General features: G+C 39.4%; 1 protein-coding gene across 6 annotated transcripts; it reads right to left on the bottom strand.

The window, feature by feature from the left end:
- Positions 1-404: 404 nt before the first annotated feature.
- Positions 405-27092, bottom strand: CEP83 (centrosomal protein 83). 6 transcript variants are annotated; one of them, XM_080592891.1, is made up of 16 exons: positions 26773-27092; positions 21826-21984; positions 21331-21481; positions 20446-20538; positions 20013-20144; positions 15287-15538; positions 13991-14122; positions 10734-10848; positions 9151-9295; positions 8864-9013; positions 8124-8199; positions 6831-6988; positions 3956-4085; positions 2963-3066; positions 2033-2213; positions 405-1316 (listed from the first exon to the last, which is right to left on the bottom strand). In XM_080592891.1, exons 1-16 carry the CDS (start codon positions 27075-27077, stop codon positions 1131-1133), a joined length of 2469 nt encoding a protein of 822 aa, XP_080449017.1. In that variant the 5' UTR covers positions 27078-27092; the 3' UTR covers positions 405-1130. The 6 variants fall into 6 exon arrangements, with proteins under 6 accessions (XP_080449017.1, XP_080449020.1, XP_080449018.1 ...); XM_080592894.1 differs by having other exon boundaries at positions 21826-22083; positions 26773-26909; XM_080592892.1 differs by having other exon boundaries at positions 21826-22083; positions 26590-26892.

Here is a 27092-nt window from a genome sequence, read left to right as displayed (position 1 = left end):
TCCATTGCTTCTAGTGGTTACAGGCTAATACACTGTTTTTCTCAGAGCAGTTTAACAAATTCCCCAGGAAAATGCAATACCATGCTTATATTGGCATACGGCATGGAAAATAAAAAATGCTGCATCTGGAAAGCAAATATCAATCAATATTAATGACAATGTCACTATACGTAATTTTATTCCTCAGCTGTCTAGTACTACAGTCCAACAACAATATTGATTACACTATTAAAAATGTACTGCATATGTCACTAATACATTTTCATTGCAGTATCTTCATAAAAACAGCAGATAAAATTTCTACACCCACAAAAGTTTTCACTATCAAATCATAAAAACTAATTGATCCTTTACAGGTTTCTGTTACTAAACTGATAACGAAGGGAAAAAAAATAAAGCAAATAAACCTTGAATAAATAGATTTTATTGTAGTGGAGTAAACAAATTACAGTAGCAACAACAAATACAAACTTTTTTTCAGTATGTGAAGGCAATTTGTTATACGTAACTCCACTACATTATTAAAAAAACGATTATTGCTTCTGCCCATTATAAAAAGTACAAGAGGCACACTGACAAGAGTAGCAAAGAAAAGTTTTCATCGCTTTTTCAATTCACTTCATCCTGTCTATGTGCACGGGAACTTCAAAATAACATTCCAAATGTAGATTATAGCAACTGGTTAACAATCCAAATATCAACCCAGCAAAATTCCACACTGATACAATAACTTCTACATCAAAGGAGGAAGAAGATATTATCAACTACATTATTTTAGGATTTTTCCAGAAAATTGGATCATGATTTATATTTCAAATGTCAAAATTTCAGCTAAAATATTGCTAAGATATTTTTTAAAGTTTTGTGCAACAAGATTATTTCAGGTTTTGACTTCCAAATATTTTTATACCATTTATAAAGATATTTTCAAAATGCAGTTACTCTTACAATGATTTTGTTTAGAAAACACTGTATTTGATAATTTAAACAGTCTATCAAAAATAAATACAAAACTATGCAGAGTGGTTTTTAGGCAATTCAGGCACATACAGTCATGGTTTGGCAGAATACCAAAAGCATGTACAAATGATAAGCTACTGAAGACTAACACTATGTAGAATCCACAGGGTTTATTTGGAGTCCTCACCTTGTGCACCACCTGCCTCGGCTGTCTTATTTCTGGCTAAGTCCCTGTATGTTCCCACTGCTACTCGCTCTCTAGATGGTCCAAGCTCTTGCAGCTGTTTTCTCTGCGTGGTTTCTAGTTCTTCCAGACGCTTGCGAAGCAGGGAAAGCTCTCTTTGATGCTGTTCCTCCTTAAAATCAATAAAAGTTGCTGTATTACGTTTTGCACACCTACATACAACCAAAACGAGCAACTATTTCTTTATTATTATTATTATTAATGGTTTTAAAATAAAAACTGTGAAGGGCAGAATGTTGTTACTCATTAGATTCCACCACCATCCCAAATTTTAGTGGATATCATTCTGACATTCAAGACAAATAACAGCAGCAAGAAATGAGCGCAGGCATTCCTTCTCTCGGATGAGGATGCACACTAAGCTGAGGCCTTACCTCACCAAGAATCAGTAAAGTCGGCCTGGCCAGCCTCAATTAGAGAGATTTTTCTGCCCTCAGAAGCTCACCGGGGTAAATAAAATGCTTTCAAGCACACAAGAAATCAAGCGCAGCAATACTGGTGTTTAATTATGAAAGGATGGTATGATACAAACACTATGGGCTATCTTGTCCAACAGGCACCATTTAAAGCCTCTCAGGAGGACAAACTACAGACAGCAGGGTTAAAACTGCCTGTTTGTGGCATTCTGTAATGTATCCTTTGTCTTTAAAGAACTCCTTCCTGTTGTGAGGAAGGGAACACCAAAAGATGCATTCCGAAGAGTTTTCCTCTTTTCAAATAGCTAAAGCTCCTTCCTTCCTTACGACTAAGGTCTTCAGTGAAGGACTGTTCTAATACCCCTCTTCTGTCATATTATTTTTTCACATGTACGTGGTAATACGTCACCACCTGAAGGAGGGGGAAGGACACTTCGGGCCCAGGAGGCAAGGCAGATGATGACATTACACTGGCTGGATTGAGCGATGGTATGTTAGGATTCAAAATTAAACTCCGGAACTCATTGTGTCGACGTTGCAAGTCCTTTAGTCTCTTCTGGAGGCGCGCATATTCTTCATAGGAGACATTCTGCCTGCAGAGTAAGAGATGTCTTATTGCTCAGAACCTCTATTATCACACCACAGAAGCGTACCCCTCCATGAGCACTCTGCTGTTCACTGTCCCTATGAAGGCAAACTGTATACCGGAAGATCCTGAAGGTGGAAGATCTGTGAATATTCAGCCTAAACATCTCAGAGTCCCTGCACACACCAACCTACCAGCTGCATTAGACTGGAATTTACATGGAATAAATTAAGCTTTTAATAGCATTCACAGTAGTGAGCCACATTAAATTAATTATTTGAATCATGCCCTCCATGCTTGCTCAATGAACAAAAAAAGAAAGGGAGCTTGTCTTTCAAGGAGGATGTTAAGTCTGTTTCCCTTCCCATTCTGAAGTCTTTTTTTCTTTCCGGTCTTCCATTTATTTCCACATACTGTGCTTTCAACTCCAACACTGCTTGGCTCACACCTTTTTCTTTTTTTTTTTTAAACATTAATTCCTTCATTTGAAGGGATTCCTGCAACAGTATCTATACACTCTTCAGATATTTTTCCTCCATTTCTGCCTGAAGAATCAGCCCTGCAATTGTCTTATAAACTCTTAGCTGTCCACAAACACAACCATCATAGATGGACTCCATCCAAAGAATTCTAATGCTGAAAATGCCATTAGATTGGCTCCAGTTAGTAAACTAAGTGGCGTAGGTACTTCATATTTCTAAGTCAGATTTGGGCCATAAATAATTTTTCAAGGTAAGAAAAATGAATGTTTATTACCTATTTAACACATGATTTTCTTTTTCTAGTTCTTCTATCTTGGCTTCCAAAAGTTGTAGTTTCTCTTGCATCCTCCTTTGTTTATTATCATTGAGCGTCTTTCTCTGCCAAACAGACATTTCAAACAAAGCTAAGTAACGCCTTGGTATATGAGGTTCTGTAAAAATTAAATCCAGACTGCACGTGGTTTAATGTTGTGACAGTTTTTAGGAATTTTCCTTTCTTACTAAGCAGTGCTATGCTCTTAGGAGGTTCTGAATCCCCGGGATAGGAAACAAAAGAGATGGGAAATAACCCAGAGCTATGACTGAAAAATGCACGGTAAGTCACTCGTTGGTCGATGACTAACTGTATTAACACACACTGGCTGTGTAATTACAAGAATCATTCCTTAAGTGACCATGTATAAACATGACAAAAAACCTGTACACTTTATTCTGTGACTTTTTTTTGCTCATATTGACCTCAACTTCTAACGAGCTTAGAAACTCGCTGTAGGTTTCATAATCAGTATACGAACAACATATAAAGTTGCCAACTAATCTTGAGCTTTTATAAACAATTAATCATTTTCTTCGTTTCAAGCTATTACATAAAAAGCAAGCTTAGAATATGAGGGGTACCACACTGCAACACAGAACAGATGGGTCACACATAATGAAGGAAAAGGAGAACAACATCCATCTGATACCTGAAACATCATCCTTACTAATCAAGGACTCGACCTTAAAATAACACACAGAAATAACATTTAAATACACACAGGAAACCCTCACAAGATCTTTGATGGCACTAAAACAAAGTTGCCAGTCATAATATTCTTTTGCATATCGCTTCGACATGTTTTTTGCTAACCCTGAAGAACCTGATGTACTTTATTGTTATACACAGTAGATTGCAAATAGACTTGTAATATTAAAACAATTCTAGCTGGCCAAAGCAATGCTGATCTTTTCATAAACATGACCATTCATAAAGGAAGAGCCAACATGCCTTTTTCTGAGCAACAGCAGCTCGACATAGCTTGTTCTTCGCTTCGTTGTATTTCTCCTCTTTCTCTGTGATGCGCTGAGTAAGCATGTGCTTCTCCTCCAGCCATTCAATACGTTTGTATTCTAAAGTCCTTAGAAAAATCAGGTAAAAAGATTAAAACGTTATATAGAAAAAGCAGTGTTTTGGATTATGGCCTTAATGCTCTTAAAATAGATGCTTCTTTTCACAATTCCTACGTTTATATACTGAAGCTTCTGATTTAAATTTGATTGTGCCCAAGATTCACCAAATTTGAACCTGTGCATTAACGTAATCCTAGGTTTCGTTCAACCATGAGGCAAATTCTGAAAACTAATTCCAGTAAGCGAGTTAATTGTAGGCTGCTTCTTGGTTGGCATGTTGCCCAACTGTCCAGAGAACATTTCTAAGTTCAAATCAAATAATCACACTGGAGCACAACGTTAGACAACTATGCCAAGTGTCAGTTGTCACAAGGGCTGACAACTGCCTTCTGCGTTTGGGAGGTGAGATCTAAGAGAGTAGCTTGCTGCCCTGTGTGCTCTGCTCCTCTGTAACAGAGAAGTACAGACTTGACTGTTGTGTGCTCCCGACCAGAACAAACACCAACGTAACAGGAAGCTCCCACAGATACGGTTCCTAGACAACATCCCAGCTGAACCTACACTGCCACCAAAATCTGTAATTTGTTTAGATTTTTGCATGGTTAAAACGTTAAAATTAGGCTGTGCTCTCTACAAGTGCAAAGGAAAGGAGCCAGCTTCTCGTCTTGTTTGTTGTGGTTATCTGCACTGTGGGTCAAAGCAGAGAAATAACTGCCTATTTGACTGTGCTATTATATAAAAATCAAATGGTGAGATTCTGTGCAGCAGTTTTTAAGAAATGCAGTCCAGGGATTGGTATCAGTGCATCCACACCACTCTGGTCTTGGGCTGATGCAGTTTCCCTGCAGGGACTCTGAATGAATCTCCATACATTTCTCACCAAACATCCTTTACCTTCCCTGCAGTGAAATTATTATGAGTCATCCACTCTCAAACCAGAACCAGGATCCTGGCCCTGCTGATATCCATAATAGTTCTTTTAGCAGATCCGGGATTGTATCTTCCTATTGACTATAGGTAATTATTACTACCCAGGAACCCAAGAGTTTTCTCAAAAAGCACTGCTTAACATTAAAAGAATTTCAGCTGAGACGGTAGTTAAAAAGGCCCTGAGTTTTTGTTTGTTTAAAGAAATGCCACTAATATTGTTCCTGAAACACTAAACAAGTGCCTGCTTGAGTTCATCTCTCATCTTTGTGGGTCTTAGTAGTTTGCCTTTGGCTTTTTCTCATTTCACATTTTCATTTCCAAGCCTAAGCCAGACACAGCCAACTGCTTTACCTACTCATGGCCCAACTAGCATTATCTCAACTTATCCGAAACTGTATATCTCGGGCCTTCTTATCTTTTGGTCCTTACTTCACTTCCTCTTTAAGCTATGTTGTTTTGATGCAACTTTACCCTTGGAGTTCAAGCTCAAAAGAATTATTGAACCGAGGAAGGAAGTTGCATCACCCACAGAGTCAGAAGAAAAATGGAAATGTACCAAGGCTCCCGGGGTAAGACTGGGAGGACTTGCATGTAGGCTGCAAAGCTTCTTAATTTCTGCAGTATTGGACTCTGTACATCTCCCATTACCTACAGATTTATAAAATCATCTCGGAGGACTGCCAAGCTCCCGTCACTGCCTTCCCAGGAAAACTGACTCCTGACTGATAAAAGATCTACATCCCATGAATGTGTAAAGGAGTGATGGTCTCACTCAAAATATGGATACTCCTTCCTGAAGTAAACATCCAAAGTATTTAACATGCTACCAACACCTGAATTGATGGCATTAAAACACAGCACCCTATGGTCCTAATGCAACAATCTCTTCAAATGTTAAACTGAAAAGCAATACTTGAACCAGTGACAAGAGTGCAAATGCAATAGCAATCCATAGCAAAGGAGGAGTTAAAATATATATATATGTATACCACATGGCACCTCCTAGAAGTTTTCTATTTGATCTGGAACACTGACTCTCTTAAACACCCACAACACAATAACCCATTAAAAGTTACACATCTGTGTGGTTATTAGGCTAGGAAATACTGAACAGCTCTTTCATACCCACTGACAAATTATCTTTAAATTCCAGGAAAACATTCATTACTGGACTGGCTCTGGACAAGATTTGGTTTCCTTTAGCATTTTTTAGCATGTTTTGATTGTATGTGGTCAAGTGTGTGTACTAAAGTAAAATGATTATTTTTCATTTTGATGGGAGCAACTAGTAGACACCCAATAGGCTTTTTTTTTTTTTGCCTCATATCAGCTAAAAGTATGTGGTGAAAGGGAAAAAACATATATACACACATATGGACTGGGTCCCTGAAATCTTATCAAAGCATAATATAACACACAACCACTTTTTGTTTTTCACTCTTCACGCTTAAACACTCTTAACACTCTTAAAACAGTACGTGCAAAATTCTGGATCTACTCTAAGTAATAAGTTTGACGTTCACTCTTTATAAAATGAGATCCTATTTCTATTAAATTGTGTATTTCATTAGTCAATAGTGAATTGTAACAAATACGAATGGAAACAAACTCCTATTTTTGAAGTTATCACAAGCAATGCTTTTATATATACTGCATAACAGATAACAGAAGCTAAGACTTTAAAAAAATATGCAATTGTCTAGTATTTCCTGTTCACATTTAATTTCAGACTTTACTCAGAATCCACAATCCATACTAAGTAAACCATGTGAAAGCAATACAGGCAATATGAAAAGTAAAGCCAAAAATGAAATAAAATTTACTTCTCTGTTTCCAGTTGAGCTTTTTCTGCCTGAGTCCTGGCGTTTTGACATTCTTGTCTCAGTCTTTCTATTGTTTCCTTCAGCTTCTGATTAGAATCCAGCAAATCATTTTCTGACTGAGAAAGTGAAGCAACTTGGAGTTGCATGTCTTGAATTTGCTATAAAAATGAAATTTTTCCATTTGAGAAGATATGCATATAACTAACAATTAATTTTGAGATACTGAGAACAAAATGCAGACATGAACTGGCTGCATTGACTTACACGAAACTATCTCATTTGTTCCCTTTCTTCTTACTTAATGGCTTCTCCAGAAGTTTTACAATAAATTACTATTAGACAAGGAAGAAATTTTCTATTGTAGTTGAAATAAGAAGGAGAAAGGGAGACAGGAATCTTCAGTCTTTGACGTGTCCCCTAGAACTCAGAGAATCTTTTACACCCTAGAGCTGAACAGGACTAGAGCAGCACGCCACGTTGATCAGCCTGGCTTTGGAGCTACCCAGACTCTTCTCTCTCCTAACACACAATGCTGACTCCAGCCGTGTTACAGCCCTCAATGGCTGTACCAACGGTTCACAGAAGCAAGTAATTACAGAGTCTGAGAAGTCCAATCTCTGCAGTCAGCACAGAGAAAGGCCGATTGTTCCCCTTTTCTTTTCCTCTCCCCACTCACAGATACCCCGCTTTCTAGGGCGGAAAAGAAAATATTAAATTGACCTCCAGGTGCACCCAGGTTCCAGATGACTTCAATGCACACCTATATTCTTGCCTACTAGGTAACAGTATGGGTGAGCAGGAGTTAAAAGAATTAGGTTTTATTTCCAACACTGCCATCAATTCACTTTGTGATAGAAATATACCACTTTACACTAGTTTATTCATTTATCAAACATCTGTTAAGCACTTGAAGAACCTCAGATGAGAGATGCAGTATAAATGCAGAGCATTACCTAGAAACAATTTATAAGTTTCCATGGAAACTGAATCTCCAGTTAAACAGTGCATAACCGTTTTCAATATACCAGTCCATAAACATTCAGCTTTGAAATCCTTGATACCTAAAAAATGCATGAAACGAAAAGCTGTAATCCATTTATTAAGGCCCACAAAAGCATGACTGATTCCTGTACACCTTTTTTTTTTTTTTTTTTAAATATCCGTTGAATACATTTTGTCCCTTGGGGGAAAAAAAGCCTTAAGATTTCAATTTGATCTTCAAATACTGGACATGGTAACTGCAGGAAAGACTGTATTTCTCTATAAAATATTACAATGTAGTAAAACTCTTACCTGTTTTAGATCACCACTTTCACGTTTCTTCTCTTCTAGCTCCTCTGCTTGCATAGCTTGCTGTTGAATTTTTAATCTAAAAATTGTATAAAATACACTTATTTTAATCTAATTAAAATATTGATGTTAGAAGTCAGTACAAATCAGCCTGGCAACAAAATATATGGTATAAATATTTAGCAGCCTTTCAAATTAAGTAATTAAAAATCTATTTTTATTGATTATTAGATTTCATATAGTAGTAAGAAATAGGTTGGTTGTTTGTTTTTGTAGTATGACTTTTACTCATTTTCTCATACTGATCTTTATATAAATACTGTAGCAAACCAACTTCAATGAGAATTATAATAGCCAACTCAGAAAGATATCATATTAGGGTCCCAGTTTGCCAGTTGATGATATAGTGCTATTGTGGAAAGAAAAACAGTTCATTTTAACACTGGGTTTTTCCGAGCAGCCAACATGGACCAAATTTTAACAAAGGTAATGCAACGTTGCTTCTTAAAAATGTTAATTAAAATTGTAATTTTTGTTAAGGTTTGGATGAAAAATGTTAACTTTTTATAAACAGCATATTTTTTTTCTACTGCCATCTTTTTACACACTGCACAAGATCATTTTTTTTATTTACCATAATGAACACTTTTGCACCTGTAAATAGTTAACCTTTATACTGACTACTGTAAAGAAATTAAGAAAAAAAGTTGAGAAATTTGTTTTAAGGTTAGAAAAACCACTACCGCAGACGCTGAAGTTCCTTTTTGCTAGATTCTTCTGCCAGCTGTACAACACGTAGCTTCTCTTCATACTGATCCTTTTCAGTTTGTCTCCAAGTATCTTGTTCCAGTTTCATCTTCTCTAGATCAGCTAATCTGTTCTCAAGTTCTAACCTGAGATATTAAACAACATTTACAGAAGAACATGACTAACTGCCAAGAGCTTATTATTAAGAATGACATTTAAATAAGTTACTCAAAACATTCTTCCCAGCCCTTTTAGAAGTTGAGCAATAAATCAACAAACATACTTTTCATCTTGTAAGGCTGCAATTTTTTCAAAAACTTCCTCTTTAGCAGCTTGCACTTTACGAATTAGCTCTCGATCCTTTTCTACTAAAAGCACCTTGTGACGCTCAACAGCTGCCTTAAGAATTTCCTTGTCTGACAGCAATCCTACAGTATACATTAAAAAAAGAGTTAAAATGTCATTATTGATATTAACCTGATGAAATCCATTAATAGCATAACTTTATAAATTGCAAAAAGGGAACTAAAAATCAGAATTCACATGATTGAATGTGAATGAATGAAAGAAATGAAATGACAGACAAAAGACAGAAGACCTTTCGTATAACAGCAACATTTCAGAAAACTTTTGAAGAGTAACCATTGCACTGGAATCCTTGTCTAAGAAGGGCTTATTATTTTAATATACAAATGTAACAGTTGGTATTATCAGAGATTTAAGTTCAAAAGTTATTTCTAGTACACAGTTGTGTATGGCTAAAAAAGAGTCCCACAATAGCTAAGAAAAGGTCAGGCAACGTGTTATTTTTGCAGAGGACGTTACATTTACAGAAACCAGTAACAGGCTACCATTGAAATTAATAACCTGACTACAGCAAGTCTTCCATTTTAATCCAGTCATGCTACCAAACTGTTCACTTCTAAAATTGTGACTCCACACAAAGGAACAAAGGATGCACACGGTAAAACTCGTAACCAAGGCATCTGTGTTCCACAGGCAAATAGGTAGACAAGTGACAACAATAACTCCTGCTTATTGAGCTAATTTGGTGTTACAAACCAGATTCCACAGCCAGCTTCAGGTTGGCTCAAATCTTGTCTGTACTTCACTTCATACTTCATAATGCAAACTAACAATGTTGGACCCTAAGTGCACTGTTGATACAGAAATCAGCACTTGGTTGCTCTTGGAATACTTAACAGTAAAACAAACCAACAGAAATAACTGTTCCAGGAAGAAGAAGGTACCGTATTGAGATTATGGTAAATCAGTGAGGACAGTCCACTTAAAAGCTGTGCAGTGATTTAAATTATCAGCAACTGCTACTAGAAAGCTTTGTTCTTTTCACTATAGAAGACTATTACACATTGCCTACAGGCTCAGATGTATTAGGTAGTTTAGACCATTGCCTATTTTATTTAAAGAACAAACTAGATTTTGTTTCACATGACAGCCTAACCCATTTTTTTTCCATTCCATGGATTCAGAAGCAGAAAACAAATAAAACACTGAGGCCTTATAATACATTAAGGTTTCAAGCACAGTGCAAAAGGGCTGTAGAAATAGACAATAGAGGAAAAAAATGCCCTAGAAGGGACGTGATTTGAAACAGATTATGTGTAATTTGTATCACAAATCCATTAATTTACATAAATGCAAGTTGTTCTGTAACTGTCCTTCATAACCTGTGTGATAGATCAAGTGATAGGACACAGTTATTTCAGATAAAAAAATTAATTTTTCTATCACCTAGACCAGAAGCAGAAGACAAAGATTGCCGGGGAATGTTTAGAGGAAAAATAATTGTAGTATTCTAACTGAAAGTTACAAAAGAAACCACTAGAAATTAATTGCACATTTTACCATCCATTTCACTTTGAATCTTGTTTCTCTCTCTTTCTGTTTCACTTTTTGTTCTTGCTGCCTCCAGTTTGACATTTGTTACTTCTAATTTGTGTGAATGTTTAAGTTCTTCTACCTAAGAATTAGAAAAATAAAAAATCCACTGAAAATAAATACATATGTATTTGCAGCTTTACTTGAAGTTGTTCAGGCGATACTTTGCTAACAAGAAGATCTGTGAAATACAGTAATTACCCTTATTTTAAATACACCTTTGTATATATTTTTCCATCCACTGTTTTTCTGAAAGCCATTCTAGAATACCCAGTCTTGCAGATAATTTTTAAATGGCGCTTATATAGATACTGCAGCGCTACATCTATTGACATGATCTGGTTCTCCAAATGATGATTGGTATCATTGCAGGCTTTTATTACTTCCTTAAGTCAGACACTGAAAACTAATGGATGTATTATCAGTTCTCTTGAAACACAAGGTTTGCATGTTCCCTGACGAGGACATTAAAGCGCCCAACTACACTATCCGTTCCGGGAAACAAGCTTTCTGACGATGGGCACGTATTTCATCTTTAACCAGCCAGTTATTACAAGCTAGTTTATTACACGTTATTACAAGTCTAGAAGATATTCTTTACAAAGATTTGCACACAAACGTTCAGGATTGCCTATGAAAACTGTTTCTGAGCAAACACCAGACATTCCCCAAGGTAGCCTGTGACCACTGGCGTATTTCTGAGAAGACTATTCATTCGAACTCTCTCACTATGACAGTGAACCAATATTGCATAAGACCCCGACGCCTCACTAACTCAAGCATTAGCATGTCAGTTTGCTCATACCTCACTTCCGACTAAAAATCTCTGAGTCAAACTAAAATAAAGTTAAATGTAATCTCCCTGGAGTAAAACAAAGCAGGGGTATGCAAAACCAGGGTATCCATTGCTTCCCCTAAATCATTTAAATTTGATAACCACTTATCCCTTAATCACCCTTGACCTCCTGGAGTGCTACACTACTTTCAAAGTCGAAGTCTTCATAGATTTAAAGTGCATTTTAAATTAAATACTTCTCTGCAGCTATGACATACACATCAAACAGCCTCATAAAAGCAGTCTTAAGAATATCAAATCAAAGACAATTACTGCTTGCACAAAAACTTTTTTTATAGTTTAGGCATTCGTACACAGTAATTACACGGTCAATGAGAATTAAATACCTAGAGGAAAGCACTTATATTGAAAATCCATTCACAGTGACAAATGTAATTACAACCTGCTAGCACATGCAAGTGGCAAAAGGTTAAGAATGCCATAGTAGCTTATTAAGTAACTACATGGTGGATTTGGTTGCTTAAATATGATGTTGAGAACATCTGAGGGCAACTTGGAAAGACTTAAGGTGGCTTTTTTAAGGCACAAGATTCGCAACACAAATGCGTGCCCCTCTGTTCAGCAATGAGTTTGAGTGGGTGCAGAAGTGTTTGGGGGGATGGGGATGTTAGTATATAGAAATTGTTTTCTACTTTCATCCCTTCGAGAAACATCATCATTTTCTCCTACTTCTGGAGGTGTGTAGAGAACACCAGCTGATACAAAAAGACTGGTGATGATTAGATATTCTGAGAGGTCATTGATTTAAAAATGTTTAACAAAGAAGTTTCTTCCTCCAATTTATTATTCGTGTTACACAAGTTTGAGACATTAAATACCAGCATATCCTATTCTTATGGTAAATTTGAACTTTTTGGATTAAGGACCAAAACGAAATACTTCACATTCATAAATGTAAAATGTGTCTTGAACGAAATCCGAGGTTGCTGAAGAACAACTATGGAAGAAGGTGAAGGTTTTTTTCCTGCATGGTATCTTTTTTGAGACATATTATGCCTATGTTGTCCGTCATACCCATACAGTGCACATGTCAGTGTTAATTTGGAGAATATTTAGAAATGCAGGATAGCTTTAAGTCAACACAGAGCTTAAAATAGTTCTGCATTCAACTATACATACAAGACCAAAGCTACTGGCTTTACAGTCAGTTCAGAAATAACTAAAGCCTTGAGTGAGAAAACACAGGACATTAAGTTTGCTACCAAGAACTGACAAATGCGCTAAAAATGATCATCCAACATTTTCTCCAGAAAGGGCAGGATGAGAAACAGCAGAATGCTAAACATTTATCCTGGTACCTATTTCATTAGGAATGAAATATGAGTATGCTGACTCAGATTTACATAAAGCAATAAAACTATTCTGCAACATTTGAAGGTAAAACAATTTACTAGTGCTTCAATTTTGCTTATTCATTCAAATAACCACATACAAAATTACATAAAGGTCTGTCTTTTGTACATTATGTAGCTGAGGAGTAGATGCATCCAGATAAAACTCTGAATCTGGCATCCATACCAATCTAATTATTCTGAAATACTAAACAGTGATGCCAAGTTTCTTATTAAGCACTTTCAGGTTTTTCTCTATACTAGAAGCCCTTTGAATTTTATTTTCACCGAAGTGCTTTTCTAAAAAATTCTCCAAGTCGTCAAAAAAAAAAGCATAGAAACAAAACAAAATCCCTTAGATATGGTGCCAATCCAACAGCTAAGATACTCAAACTTTGTAAAACAATAATCCACTTAAAATGATACAATGCAGCGCTGTACAGAAACATTTCTGTACAAGCTATGCTGGCATTAGCCCAAGGGGAAGGCTTCACAACTGTCCCACTTGTAACACAACCTAGATCTCAGCAGTGATTCTGATGCAGACTGCTTCCTGTAGCTAACATAGCCCGGTCCGAGGACACTTGAAAATAAATAAAATAAGTCAACAAGCCATACCTCAGCTTAAAGAAAGGAAAAGAATATCTATTTAGAGTTCCATTGCACTTTACAGAGGTTATGAAAAAAAAACTTTCTATAGGTTAGAAATGCTTTATTTGCAGTCAAATAAGGCTGGCTATCTTCATGAGTATTAAAAACCTGAATACACCTCTTTGAGCACTGTTATGTTTAGAAAAAAGACCTAGAATATAAAATAAAAAGAGTATAACCTCAATCTTTAGAGATGCTCCTAGAGATGTTTTTCCTGTGAAGTCACATTCTGTATCTTCCAAGTGAAATTGGGGAAAAAAAAATTCCAAACCTACTTTAAGTCACCAAAGAAAAATGTTGTTACTTTATTCTTAATGTAAAATACGAACAGAAACTTAAACATGATATGAAAAAAATGTATATTAGAATATCATAATAGCACTTACTTTAGCAGTTAAGGAATTGACTTCTCTTTCAGATTTGTGAAGTTTGCTCGTTAAAAGAATGTTTTGCTCATGACTCATCTGCAATTCTTTCTCAACTCGATCAATCTGTTGTTCAGCTGACTTCTTTTCTGCCTTGAATAAAGGAGGTGTTTGTTACATTTTTGGAGAAAGGCTATTTCTAGCTACTGACCTGCATGGTTCAATTGATCTGGGCTTCAGGATATTAATGACCTTTTATAATAATTACACCTAAAAATATTTAACAAGTATGTCAACAGCACGTTCCAATACAATAGGGGTTTTGTATTTTACTCAGAAGTAACAACAGTTTTTATTAACACTGCCTGCACAGAATCACCCACATTGTCAATCCTACTTGAGAAGGCAGAGCTTAGTTAGGAGGCAGCACATATTCCTACTGGTAAATTCCTACTCGGCTCTAAACACCAGTATCATCAGTGTGTAAGTATTATAGGCTCAAGACCGTGAGATTTACTGAAGTATCAAAAAGGGAGTATAACCTAGGATTTCACCTTAATTTTTCCAAGCTAAATTACCTATTTCTGGCAGGGTCTTTTAAAGTTTTCTAAATGAAGAATATTGTGACACTTTTTAAGTTGGGATCGGAGCACTTGACAGAGATCCACAGCATTTTGTAATAAGTGTATATAGCACTTATAAAGTAAAAAGGAAAATGAACCATGCATCTGTATGTTGCGGCTATCTAAGAAGTCTACACAGAAAGACTCACTACTTAGACAGGCAGCAAGACCTCAAGACCACAAACGAGGAATGCAGAGGAACCCTGGGAAATATAACTGGTCAGAAATAGCAAAGGTTCTTCAAAGGGCAAGCAAAAGCCAAAAACTAAATAATTATGGTAATATGTTGGAGAACAGAGAGACACAGGTAAAAAGATTAAAAACAAAAGGAATTTTTGAAAATTAAAAACTTACTGTAGCAGATTATTAACATCTTGTCACCAGTTTCTAACTCCAACTAAGTGACAAGTGCTGACTTGAACACCTTTTTAACTGCATATATGGTATCACTCGCATGTTTAGAAGGAAGATCTATTAAAATCTCTCAGGTAAGCTCTCCACTTCTGCAAAGCTAAATTGGTAGTAAGACTGCAATGTACTTGCACCTTAGTTTTAAATCTGAAATTTACAAATTCAAATTGTGGATTCAATAGCAAAATTATCAGTGACCTCAGTGACAGTTCTAATAGGTTAAGTGTTATTCTCACTACTGTCTACAAGGAGACGAAATTAAAAAAATTTAAAAAAATCTTACCTCTAGAGACCTTGTCAGAGCCTGCATCTCAGCTAACTGTCGGACTTGTATTCTTTGAACACTTTCTGCTTGTGCACCACAATTGTCTCTTTCAGCTCTTAGTTCTGCTACTTCTGCTTCTAAGCCTTTTAATTTCTGATAGAGTTGTGCCTTTTCTCTGGAGAGTACTTCCACGCGTTTACTGTCCCTCGTGGGATCAACGCTGAGCAGCTGATTATGGAGTTCTTCTTTATCTTTCTCCAGCCTTGCAATCTGATCATCGTTAATTGGAAAAAGAAAAGCCTTTATATTGATTACGTGTCAGACAGCAACAAATACAGTGATTGACAACTCAGGAAAGTGCAGAGCGTGCATTTAAAAATTAAGAAATTATATTTGCATTTGTATTCTCTCAAAACAGGACAATCAACAGGCCCAGTAGTCAGCACCTTTTTTGGCTTTAATTTTCACTGATAAGGCTTGTCCTCAGATGTCCGCGAACCACCTAGCAATCTGTGGAAGTAAAGCAGTACCCAGAGTAGAGGAAGAAAATGTTAGGGATCATTTAACCCACTGGACACACATTAGTCCCTGGAATGCACCCAAGCATTTTGAAGGAACTTGCTCATATCACCACAAGGCTATTCTCTATCATCTTTGAGAGGTCATGGCAACCCAAGAAGCTCCTGAAGACTGGAAAGAGGCAGATGGCACATCCATCATCAAGAAGGGCAAAAGCATCAAGAAGGAGGACCCAGGTAACTGCAGGACAATCAACTTCACATCAGCCTCTGGGAAGGCTGTGGCACAAATCCTCTTAACGTTGATTTTTAAACCCATGAAAGACAAGACAATGGAAAACAGGGTTTATCAAGGTCAAAACATGCTCAGCTTACTTCTCTCCTTTCTAGGACTGGCGTTGCAGACAAGGAGAGTGCAGTAGATCTTGTATACATTGATTTTAGCAAGGCTTTTCATGCGATCTCCTATAATCTTCTCTCCCTCACCAAATTAGTGAGATACGGGCTGAATAAGCATATGATACATTGGGTGGAAAATTGGATGGCTTAAAGTGTGGTGATTAGCGATGTAAAGTTCAGCTGACTACCTGTAACTGATGGAACCTTTCTGGGGTCAGCATAGGGTCCCATACTGATTGATGTCCTTATCAACAACCTGGATGACAGGACTGCATGTTCAGCAAGCTTGTGGGCGACACCAAACTCAGGGGAATGGTCAATATGCTTGAAAGCAGAACTGCTCTTCTGACTGAAGGAATGCGCTGACTGGAACCTCAAGTTCAACAAGAGCAAGTACACAGCAATGCATCTGGGATGGAGTAACCCACTGCAACTGTACAGGCTGAGGGCAGCTACCTAGGAAGCAGCTACACAGAAAGGGAGCTGGGTGTCCTTGTGGACAGCTGCACTATTAGGCAGCAGAGCACCCTTGCAGCAAAGACAACCAATGCACTCCTGGAGACTAACAAAATCACCGTCCCTGACGGTGTTCAAGGTTGGACGTGGTGCTTAGGGACATGGGTGACATTGGTGGTAGGGGGATGGTTGGACCAGATGATCTCGAAGGTCTCTTCCAACCTTAATGATTCTATGAAAAGAATAGCCAGCAGGTCCCCAGAAATGATCTTCTGCACTCTTCCAGCTGTTTTAAGACCACACCTGGTGTACTGTTTCCAGAATCCAAGATAGTCAACATGAACTGGCCCTGTCAGACAGAAAACAAAGCAAGTTCCCAAGGCAGTGTGATAGGTATGAACTAATCTTGAGACTCTAACTAACAAACACTATAAATATATAGATCCCAGAGTTTCAAACTAAGTTACGTAGACAGAATGTACTGTGCAGACTGGAGCCAAAACAGTAAGAAAGTACAGTACAAAAGAGTTCTCTCCCTATTTGGAAACCGTATTCCCAACTCTGATCTGCAGCACTGTTTTTATAAATTTAATCAGTGATTTCTATGGAGCAATGCCAAATTCTGCAGCATATACCCTCAGAATCCCTTTCATGAGCAGACTGAAGACTTACTACATGACATGCCCAAGCCAGCATTTAGGAATTAGGATGTTTTTGTAGTACCCTTACATTAAATGGCATGGGAGGTTAAGAAGGTTCTAAATAAGGGAGAAAAACTAGACTACTTTGTGCCCTGGGCTCCATCTAGGTAATTCCATGTTCTCTAAGTGTGCTGGTTAGCAGCAGACTAGCACAAACCCAGCAAGCCCACAAGAGAGGCAGGGTGTAGAGCAGCATGGTAGGTTAGCTCTGTGAAGGACAAGTGTTCTGTTTTTGATGCACCACATTTGTGAATTTGGACTGATTTGAAAGCAATGATTGCCTTTGATTTGTGCCTCATGTTAGGACTAATACATTCTAATTTAGCATCTTGAGATATGCTCCCAGACAAGTACTTAAATGAATATGCAAATCACATATGCAACACTCATTTACACTGCTGCATATATTTAAAACACAAACTGGCAATTTATTTAGCTACATATTTCAAAGTCCAGTTCTGAAACAAAGAAGTTATGGATTGTTTATTCAAGAGTTAACACAACTGAAATAAAGATACCAAAGTTTTTAGTATCCTTTGAACAATCTATCAAAGATTGAATCACAGAATGCTTTGGGTTGGAAAGGACCTTAAAGATAATCAGGGACACCTCCCACCAGACCAGGCTGCCCAAGGCCCCATCCAGCCTGGCCTTGAGCACCTCCAGGGATGGGGCATCCACAGCTTCTCTGGGCAGCCTGTGCCAGGGCCTCACTGTCCTCTGAGGGAAGAATTTCTTCCTTAGATCTCATCTAAATCTGTCCTCTTTTAGTTTAAAACCGTTACTCCTTGTCCTATCACTGCACTCCCTGGCACAGAGTCCCTCCCCAGCTCTCCTGGAGGCCCCCGTTAGGCACTGGCAGGCCGCTGTAAGGTCTCCCCGGGGCCTTCTCTTCTCCAGGCTGAACAACCCCAACTCCCTCAGCCTGTCTTCAGAGGAGAGGTGCTCCAGCCCTCTGATCAGCCTCGTGGCCCTCCTCTGGACTCATTCTAACAGCTCCAGGTCCTTCTTGTGCTGGGGGCCCCAGAGCTGAACACAGGGCTCCAGGTGGGGTCTCACGAGGGTAGAGTAGAAGGGGACAGTCACCTCCCTTGCCCTGCTGGCCACACTGCTTTTGATGCAGCCCAGGGTACGGTTGGCTTTCCGGGCTGCAGGAGCACATTGCCGGCTTGTGTTGAGCTGCTCATCAACCAACACCCCCAGGTCCTTCTCCTCAGGGCTGTTCTCAATCCATTCTCCGCCCAGACTCTTTCTGTGCTTGGGATTGCCCCAATCCTGATGCAGGACATTGTACTTGGCCTTGTTGAACTTCATGAGGTTTGCACAGCCCCACCTCTCAAGCCTGTCCAGGTCCCTCAGGATGGCATCCCTTCCCTCCAGAGTGTCAACCACACCACACAGTTTGGTATCACCGGCAAACTTGCTGAGGGTGCACTGGGTCCCACTGTCCATGTCACTGACAAAAACGTTAAGCAGCACTGGTGCCAACACCAACCCCTGAGGAACACCACTCACCACTGATCTCCATTTGGACACTGAGCCATTGACCGCAATTCTTTGAGTGTGACCATCCAGCCAGTTCCTTACCCACAGAGTGGTCCATCTGTCAAATCCACATCTCTCCAATTTAGAGACAAGGATATCATAGGGGAGAGCATCAAATGCTTTGCACAAGTCCAGGTAGATGACATCAGTTGCTCTTCCTCTATCCACCAGTGCTGTAACCCCATCTTAGAAGGCCACCAAATCTCTCAGGCAAATCTCTCTGCCCCTAGTGAAGCCATGTTGGCTGTCACCAGTCACCTCCTTCTTTTCCATGTGCCTTAACATAGTTTCCAGGAGGATCTGCTCCATGATCTTGCTAAGCACAGAGGTAAGACTGACTGGCTTGTTGTTCCCTGGGTCTAATTTTTTCCCTTTTTAAAAATGGGGGTTATGTTTCTCCTCTTCCAGTCAGTGGGAACTTTACCAGACTGCCACGACTTCTCAAATATGATGGACAGTGGCTTAGCAACTTCATCTACCAGTTCCCTCAGGACTTGCAGATTCATCTCATCAGGTCCTACAGACTTGTGCACCTTCACACTCCTTAGATGGTCCCAAACCTGAGCTTCTACAGTGGGCAGTTCTTCATTCTTCCAGTTCCTTCCTTTGCCTTCTGGGACTTAAGCTGTGTGGCCAGAGCTATTGCCAGTGAAGACAGAGGCAAAAGAGCCATTGAGTACCTCAGCCTTCTCCATATTCTGGGTATCCAGGTCTCCCATTTTCTGCGTGAATTTGGCCAGGAGCTCCTTGTTCAACCATGCAGGCCTCCTGGTGTTTTTGCCTTACTTCCTCAATTTAAAATTTAAATTTCTATCAGTCACTCATAACTTATTAATTCATATCTCAAATCCTATCAAAAATGTGATTTTAAAAAAGCATTTAAGCAAAGCTACTGGCTGTCATTTATCAGCAGGCAAGTCTACTCTAACTTCTAATAGCAAAAATGATATTGCAACACATCACCAAACAAGCCTACAGAGACAGCCTTAGGGTTAATTCATAAAAGCGTTTTGAGAATTACAAGATCAGAAACAAATATTACATTATGAAATGGTGTCAAACTGATAACCCATCAAGTGGTTTTGTCATCAGATACAATTTAAACTAACATAACATTCTATGTACCTCTGCCTCATATTTTATTTTCTTCTCTTCTAAAATACGTGCATGTTCTTCCTTTTGATGTTCAAATTCTGATTTCAGAAAAGTATGTTCATAACGAAGTTTGTTAAATTCTGTTCTGTATTTTTCCACTTCCTGAGTTAGACAAAAAAGAAATAAGTCCAAAGTTTTCAGTTTTATTTCTCTCAAACATCCATGCAATGCTCCTGTCACTTCGTAAGTTTCGTTTGTACACATTAATCCCTCCCCCTCCCTTTTCTAGGGTTTCAACCTCCACTGCCTAGGGCAACAGTAGGCAAACAGTACCAGCCAGCCAAAGGAAAGTCATACTTTGATCCCCCTTCAGTTTTAATTTCCTAAGGTTTTTAGGAACAGTTGCAAACTGGTTATCACCACTCTAAATGAAATAAAATACTACTAAATACTCTATACTTACATTTTCTAGTTTCCGATAACGTTCTGTCATTGGAGATTCCAATTCCTGCTGTATTTGTGCTTTTAACAGCTCTAATTTCTGAGGAGTTAGGACCTTAAGACAGAAACGTATCATTAATAACCAGTCTTATTCATTTATTTACAGTGTGACAGGCCAAATATCCAGGAATAAAGTATTTCAAGTATGGCTTTAAGAATTCTGCTTAATTTTCTGTTTTTCTGAAGAATTTTTCAATGGTAGCTACAGAAGCAAAGAAATGTGATATTAGCAATCTAAAATTATTCTGGGAAGATAATAATGTTGACATTTAAAATGTCAGCATTCACTGGTAGAAGCAATACAAATGTCAATCAGTGTCTGGGGATCCTTTGTTAGATGCTGTGTTTGTTTCCTAAGAACTACATCCTGCATTAGTTTAGGGAAACAAGCAATTATAGAAAATGTCATCCAAGTGATCTTAAATGTTTTGGGTAGGGATTTTTTTTTCGGTTTGTTTGTTTCCTTTTTAGGATGAAGAAAGTTGCCATCATGAAGAGAAACAAATACCTACTTCTGTAATCACTTATGCTAACAGGCATCTAAGTTATCCAACAGGGCAGGTGATTTTCCCCGTAACAAGAAAAGAACATGCATGGACAGAGACTGAGGGTCAGACCGAGGAGTTTACTATTAGTGTAGTACCTAACAGAATTCAGAAGATTCAATTAAACAAAACAATTTCATCCTACAGGCACTCTAAGGAAGAAGCATTACTCAGATTGGGCAGGTTTCAAGATACCTGAAATAGATTCAAGCCAAGTGTATGCCTGTTACAAACAGAAACATAAACATGGCCCTGTTCCAGGACTGAAACACATATTAAGCTCTACCAGTAAATTGCCTCACCTGCATCTTCAGTCTCTCCAGCTCCTGTGTTTTACCCAACAACTCCTCTCTATATTCAGCAAGAAGAAACTGGAATTTTTCATGTACAGTCTGCTTTTCAACTAACAACCGCTTCAGTTCATCTTGTGATTTTGTATATTCCTCCTGTAACCTGCAAGGTAAAATATAAATTTATTTTATATCTACCCTCCCAATTAAAGCTCAGAAACCTCAACTTCAGACACAAAAATAAGAATATCAAGTTAGAACTAAGAATTTAATACCCTCATCCTCTAACATATTGAAAACTTATCCCATATTTACAAACACATAATATCTTTCAGAAGCCTCACCTACAATGTCTTAAGGTGTTTTGAATTGTTTTTTCTAAAGTGAAGAATGCTCAAATATGTCTTTAAATACACAAATAGCTAACACACACAAACTCCCTTCCACCTAACATTTTGCTTCATCTTTTAACAGCTGTAATGAAGAAACCTGTTTACATTACCATACCTTATATGTTCTGCCTTTATAGTTTGATAATTTGCTTTATGGTGCTCACATCGCATTTTTTCATCAATCAGAAGTTTTTGTAATTCTTGTGAATTAGCCACATCGCCATTTCCAACCATGGGAGGAAGGAGACTGCCCAAAGCATCCATTTTATGGTGACTGTTCACGATGAGTATTGAGAGGACAAAAAAAAAGAACTTATAACAAATCTACATCGCCGTGCACCTTTTCAGCTGACATCCCAGGAGACCGGGTCACCTGACAGAAAAACAAACCCATGTAATTAGCAATCAAGTACATTCACACCTCAAAGACTTCACATGCTACTTTTGCTTTCAATACAGAAGAATCCGAGCTCTGCCATAACCCACGTTCAAAATCCCCTACTGAAAGGGCCACTCTCCTCTGCTCATTCTACCTGCCCTGAAATGTAGTAGCTGTCCCGGGGACACAGGATAAAGTTAAATCTGGAGATTATTTGAGTCAATACAAAATAAGCACAAGCATCTTCAACCACCAGGCCACACAAAATGTTATTTTTACTTATGCTGCACACTGAGAATCAAACCCTGATGTTAATTATGCCGTGTTAACTAGGATTCAAGCAGGGGTCAGAGACATCAGATATGAAGTAGTAAAAGCTGTTTGTATCACAGTCTGTCATACTATCCTAACACGATGCACTGCTCCACACACCATCGTATCACCTCGAACCAGAGATAATTCGCACTGTTGAGCTCCTATCAAGCCACTTCTGGAAGAGTTATGATTTCATGGGCTGGTATCTTCCAGATTGTCCAAAGTTTATCTCTGAAATATATCACTGATACATGTCACTTCTAGTTTTTGAAGTTTTTCTGGTGGTTTCTTGTGACCTTTCCAGCAAGAGTTTTGCCAAATGTGGCAATCTCAGATGGGTGTGAGAAAGCTGCAAATCGCCAGATGCTGAGAAATGAGGAAGTATTGTAACATGCGCCTCATCAGTGCTTTTCGATATTAGAAACGAGGCACTGCCTTAGGCTGGTTAGTGCTGGTGCTTCTAAAGGATCTGGGGGAGGGAGGACTGCAACTGAATTTTAGGGAAGTTACAAAGCTTTGAAACCAGCTAGCCTGCCACTTTAGCTTTTGGCAGTACTAGACTGGTGCCTAAGAACTCCGTATTTGCAGTGGTATGCAAAAAAAATAATGTTAAATCTCCAGCATCACTGCAAATACCTAGCCTCCTTCTCAAATATAGTTGAGCACATAATGCCTTCTAGTATTCTACTCTTAACATCTCTCATGGGCCTACCTTAAGCACTTACCATTTGATTCTATAAACCCCTGAACTACAGGCAAGATGAAAATTATCTTCCATATAGATAAATAAGCACGGCACGTTTAGTGCCCATTTTCCTCCTCCACTACCATGATGGGGAAAGGTCAGCGGAAAGCGTTCCTATACCAGCACAGGCAAGGTGACAACAGCGATTTCTTTTATCCTGCTTTACTCAAGTTTGCTGAGAGGATGAGGAGGAGGAAATGCTTCTGAAGCAGCATTACAAAGACCAAAAAACATGGAGTTTTCTGACAACTAATTGACTACAAGAAAACAATAAATGGAAATGCAACCGTTTGTAATTTCAGCCCCAAGCTGCTGATGGTGGGAAATGCATCCTCTCCTCACAGCTTTTCCTACTATCAAGAAGTCCACAGATTATAAAGCAAAACACATATCCAGTCGTGTGCACACCTGCCTAAGGATCGCACATAAAAGAAAAGAGGACTGAAGAAAGGGGGTAAAAACGTGGCTTACAAATCCGTTTCACACATGCAAAAACCTAAGCAGTATGCATTTAAGGGAGCAAAACTATTTGGGTTTGCAGGGACATCTAGTGGCAAACTTCATGATTTACATTCCCAGTGACGAGAAACTACAGTACCAGAAATTTCATTACTTTATAAGATCTCTTTCCTTGAAATCATTGACAGCAACTTGTGATATTTAGCCTACACACTTTCTTACAAATAAAATACCTTTCTTTTTTTCTTCAAAACAAAGTAAGTCCTCACAGAGCTGCAAACACTCAACATTGTCTCAGCCCTATAAATAGGGTGAGTACCCTACTACCATGAATCTCTTCTGTACTAGTGGCACTTTCTCATAGTCGATGAATAGACCTAAAACAATCTTCAGAATTACGCAGGACTACGTATAATTTTTTTTTTAAGAAATCCTTTACAGGAACACTAGTTAAACCTCCTTCTTCCCTTGTAGACCTGTTCAAGAAGTAGAGAACCATAAAGCACACTTGAAAGAAACTAAAACCCCAGCATCTCTAAAATTAATTCTCCACCTACAACATAACAAGACTTGGTAAATTTACAAAACTGCAAACTTGTATCAACGGCCCCAAATCCATACTATGCAACCTTAACATCATTTTGTGCAGGTACACAAGGAAAGGCATTGGTGCAGAGTCCTGAAGCCCAGGTTTTGCACACTTAATACCTGAAATTACATAATATACATATATCAATATATAAATATGGGTTAATGTCTTTGGTAGAATGTCCAGCTAAGTGAAGTAACTCGACTACATTTCCAAGAGCCACCTTTGTTCTGCCTTTCTTCTCCAAAGAGCTATTTTCATACAGAAAGAAATATTGTTTAAAGACCTACCTCACAACTCTCTCTCCTTTATACCTACACATCATGAAAGGACTTTTCTTCTTTCACAAGATTTTTGACCTATAATATTTTAAATTGTTTCCTACAAGCACTTAAAATGGTGAGAAAACTTGCATTTAGAGAAAAACATGAAGACGCCGCTATAATTTCTGAGCACCACGGCCTCCTTCTGGCTTCCCTGGCATAGCCCGGCTCCAGGACTCCAGCACGTACCAGCCTGGGTGACACAACTTGCTCACAGCTCTTCTTTCCATACCACGGCCATGCTAACACACATAAATTTACCGTGGTTGAACATTGTTTTAAACGGTTAAATTAGATGCTACTCTGAATGGAATTTTGCATCGATTGCTGCAAAGTCTCATGGAACAATAAACTATTTGTCTGGAAGAATAAGTGAGACACTCAAAGGCAGCAGAGCCTCACACAAGTGACTCCAGACACTACTGCTCTGCTTAAGGGTCTGTAGAGTCTGAGCAGATAGGAGCTGATGAGAAACCATAACCCACTTGACAGCTCCCTGTCAGCAGGAATGGGAGGTTGCCTTCCTCCTTCCTTCATCTTCATTCCTGGAACTGCCATTCACCAGACCCTTCTAAGAACTGCTTTAACTCAAGAAGCCAATAGTTAAACAAGCGGAAAACACTCAATAGATTATTTTCTTGGTGAGGCCAGTGAGTCATTCCAGCACATGGAAAAAACCAACAAGCCACAGAATCAGTGAAAGTAGGCAACTGGTACTGGCTTGCACAAAGAAACAAAGAGACAAATAAGGTGGTGGAAGGAGGAGCACGCCTCTCTTCTTCCAGGAGCAGAGAACTGTCACATCAGGAGTTCAGATGTTCACGTGGTCACAGCCCTGGGCTAGACACTCGGCTTTTTGACAAAGTTAGGTTAAATTAACCCTACCTTAAATGACTATGCAACACACCAGAGGTCACACTTCCCGTGAAAACCAAGCAAATAAAAAAAAGCAAAGCAAAGTTATGTATCGTTTGAGAAATTAGATTGTATACTGCTCTAACAGTTTACATTTTACTAATCCAGCAGCTTGCAATAGCCAAAATAACCACAATTTAAAAAATAAAAAATAAAATAAATAATAACAAAATATACTGGAAAAAAATCAGCAAAACGTGAAAACCTTTATTATAGGAATCTCTATAATCTGGGTAACTGCTCAGACATCACTGTTGAGAATCCAGTGAAAATAAACACTTAATACTTCTGCGTGCCTAAGTGCAGAAATTTTGGAGAACACCTCTATGATTTTTAACTTATAAAAGACAGTCTCATTTCAACTGTCGCTTCTCTCACAGTGCTGTTTAAAGCACGTGTCAACAATCAGGCATATTAAGGTATACCTGGTCTGGCGGGAGGTGTCCCTGCCCACGGCAGGGGGTTGGAACCAGGTGATCTTTAAGGCCCCTTCCAACCCAAACCATTCCATGATATATGATTTCACAGTGCCCATCTTCATGCATGGCACACGGGACTACTCGTGCTATTTCTGTCTTACACTAGAGATAGGGTTATTTTTGTTAGATAAAGAACAACAAAGAAGGTTATAAATTAACCCAGGATTAAAGTTTTTGCTTCAGCCACACACACTGGTAAGTCAAGCCACTAGCACTCCCTGATCAAACTGAAACTTTTCATGGGAGTTACATTTGGTAGATCTCCTAGCTGCACTCAAGAACAATTTGTCTACATACACCAGGTAGGTTTCTCTTTTTTTTTTCCCCACGACTAGAGACACCTTTAGATACAGATGAGAAACTCCTCCTCAGTAAAATCTCATTCAAAACTGTAGTTGGGCACAGAGACACAACAGATCGCTGTTTGTCACACACAGTTGTATAGCCCACAACCCAAGTTACACTTCCCCTGCCGTTGACAAGTGACTTTTCATATTGACTTAAAAACAGAGGCGTTCAGTCAGAACTTTTGTCTCACGTTACCCTACGTGCCCTACACACCTCCTGCAGGCACACACGGCAACATTCACCCTGCTGTGCGTGCGGCCCACGCAGGCAAAGCGAGGAAAGCCCGTGTGAGGAAGAGGAGCCCCCAGGACGTTTTGTCACCGTTACCTTCCCTACCACCATGCACGCAGCAGCCCGGGCAGCGCGCGGCACTCACGCGGGTGTCACACGCCCGAAGGCGCAGAGCGGCGCCCAGCACGGGCTCGCTGCCGGGGCAGGAGGCACGCCGCCTACCCCCAGAGCCGCGCCCGGCCCGGCGGCCGCTGACAGGCCGCGCGCAGAGGCTGTTACCGGCGGGCGAGGGCGGCCGCTCTCCGCCGCGGGCTGCCGGCCGGCCGCTCCCCGCAGCCCCCGCTCGGCGACCGGCAGCGGCGCGGGGCCCGCGGGGCTCCCCCTGCGCCCGGCAGCCCCTCAGCCCGGAGCCGTTTAAAAATGGCGCCGCCAGCCCGCGGGGCGCGGGGCGTCCTGGGAGCGGCGCGACGGGGCGGGACGGGGCGGGACGGGGCGGGACGGGGAAACGGCCTTGGGCGTGCGTGGGGGCCTTGGGGTTGGAGAAGCCCCCGGCAGACCGTCTGGTCCAACCGCTCCCCTCCCATCGGTGTCACCCACCA

This window comes from Anser brachyrhynchus, assembly GCF_964034855.1.
Source record: "Anser brachyrhynchus genome assembly, chromosome: 1".
Classification (NCBI taxonomy): domain Eukaryota; kingdom Metazoa; phylum Chordata; class Aves; order Anseriformes; family Anatidae; genus Anser; species Anser brachyrhynchus.
Note: the sequence above shows the minus strand (reverse complement) of the source record. Positions and strands in the feature narration are given on the sequence as shown.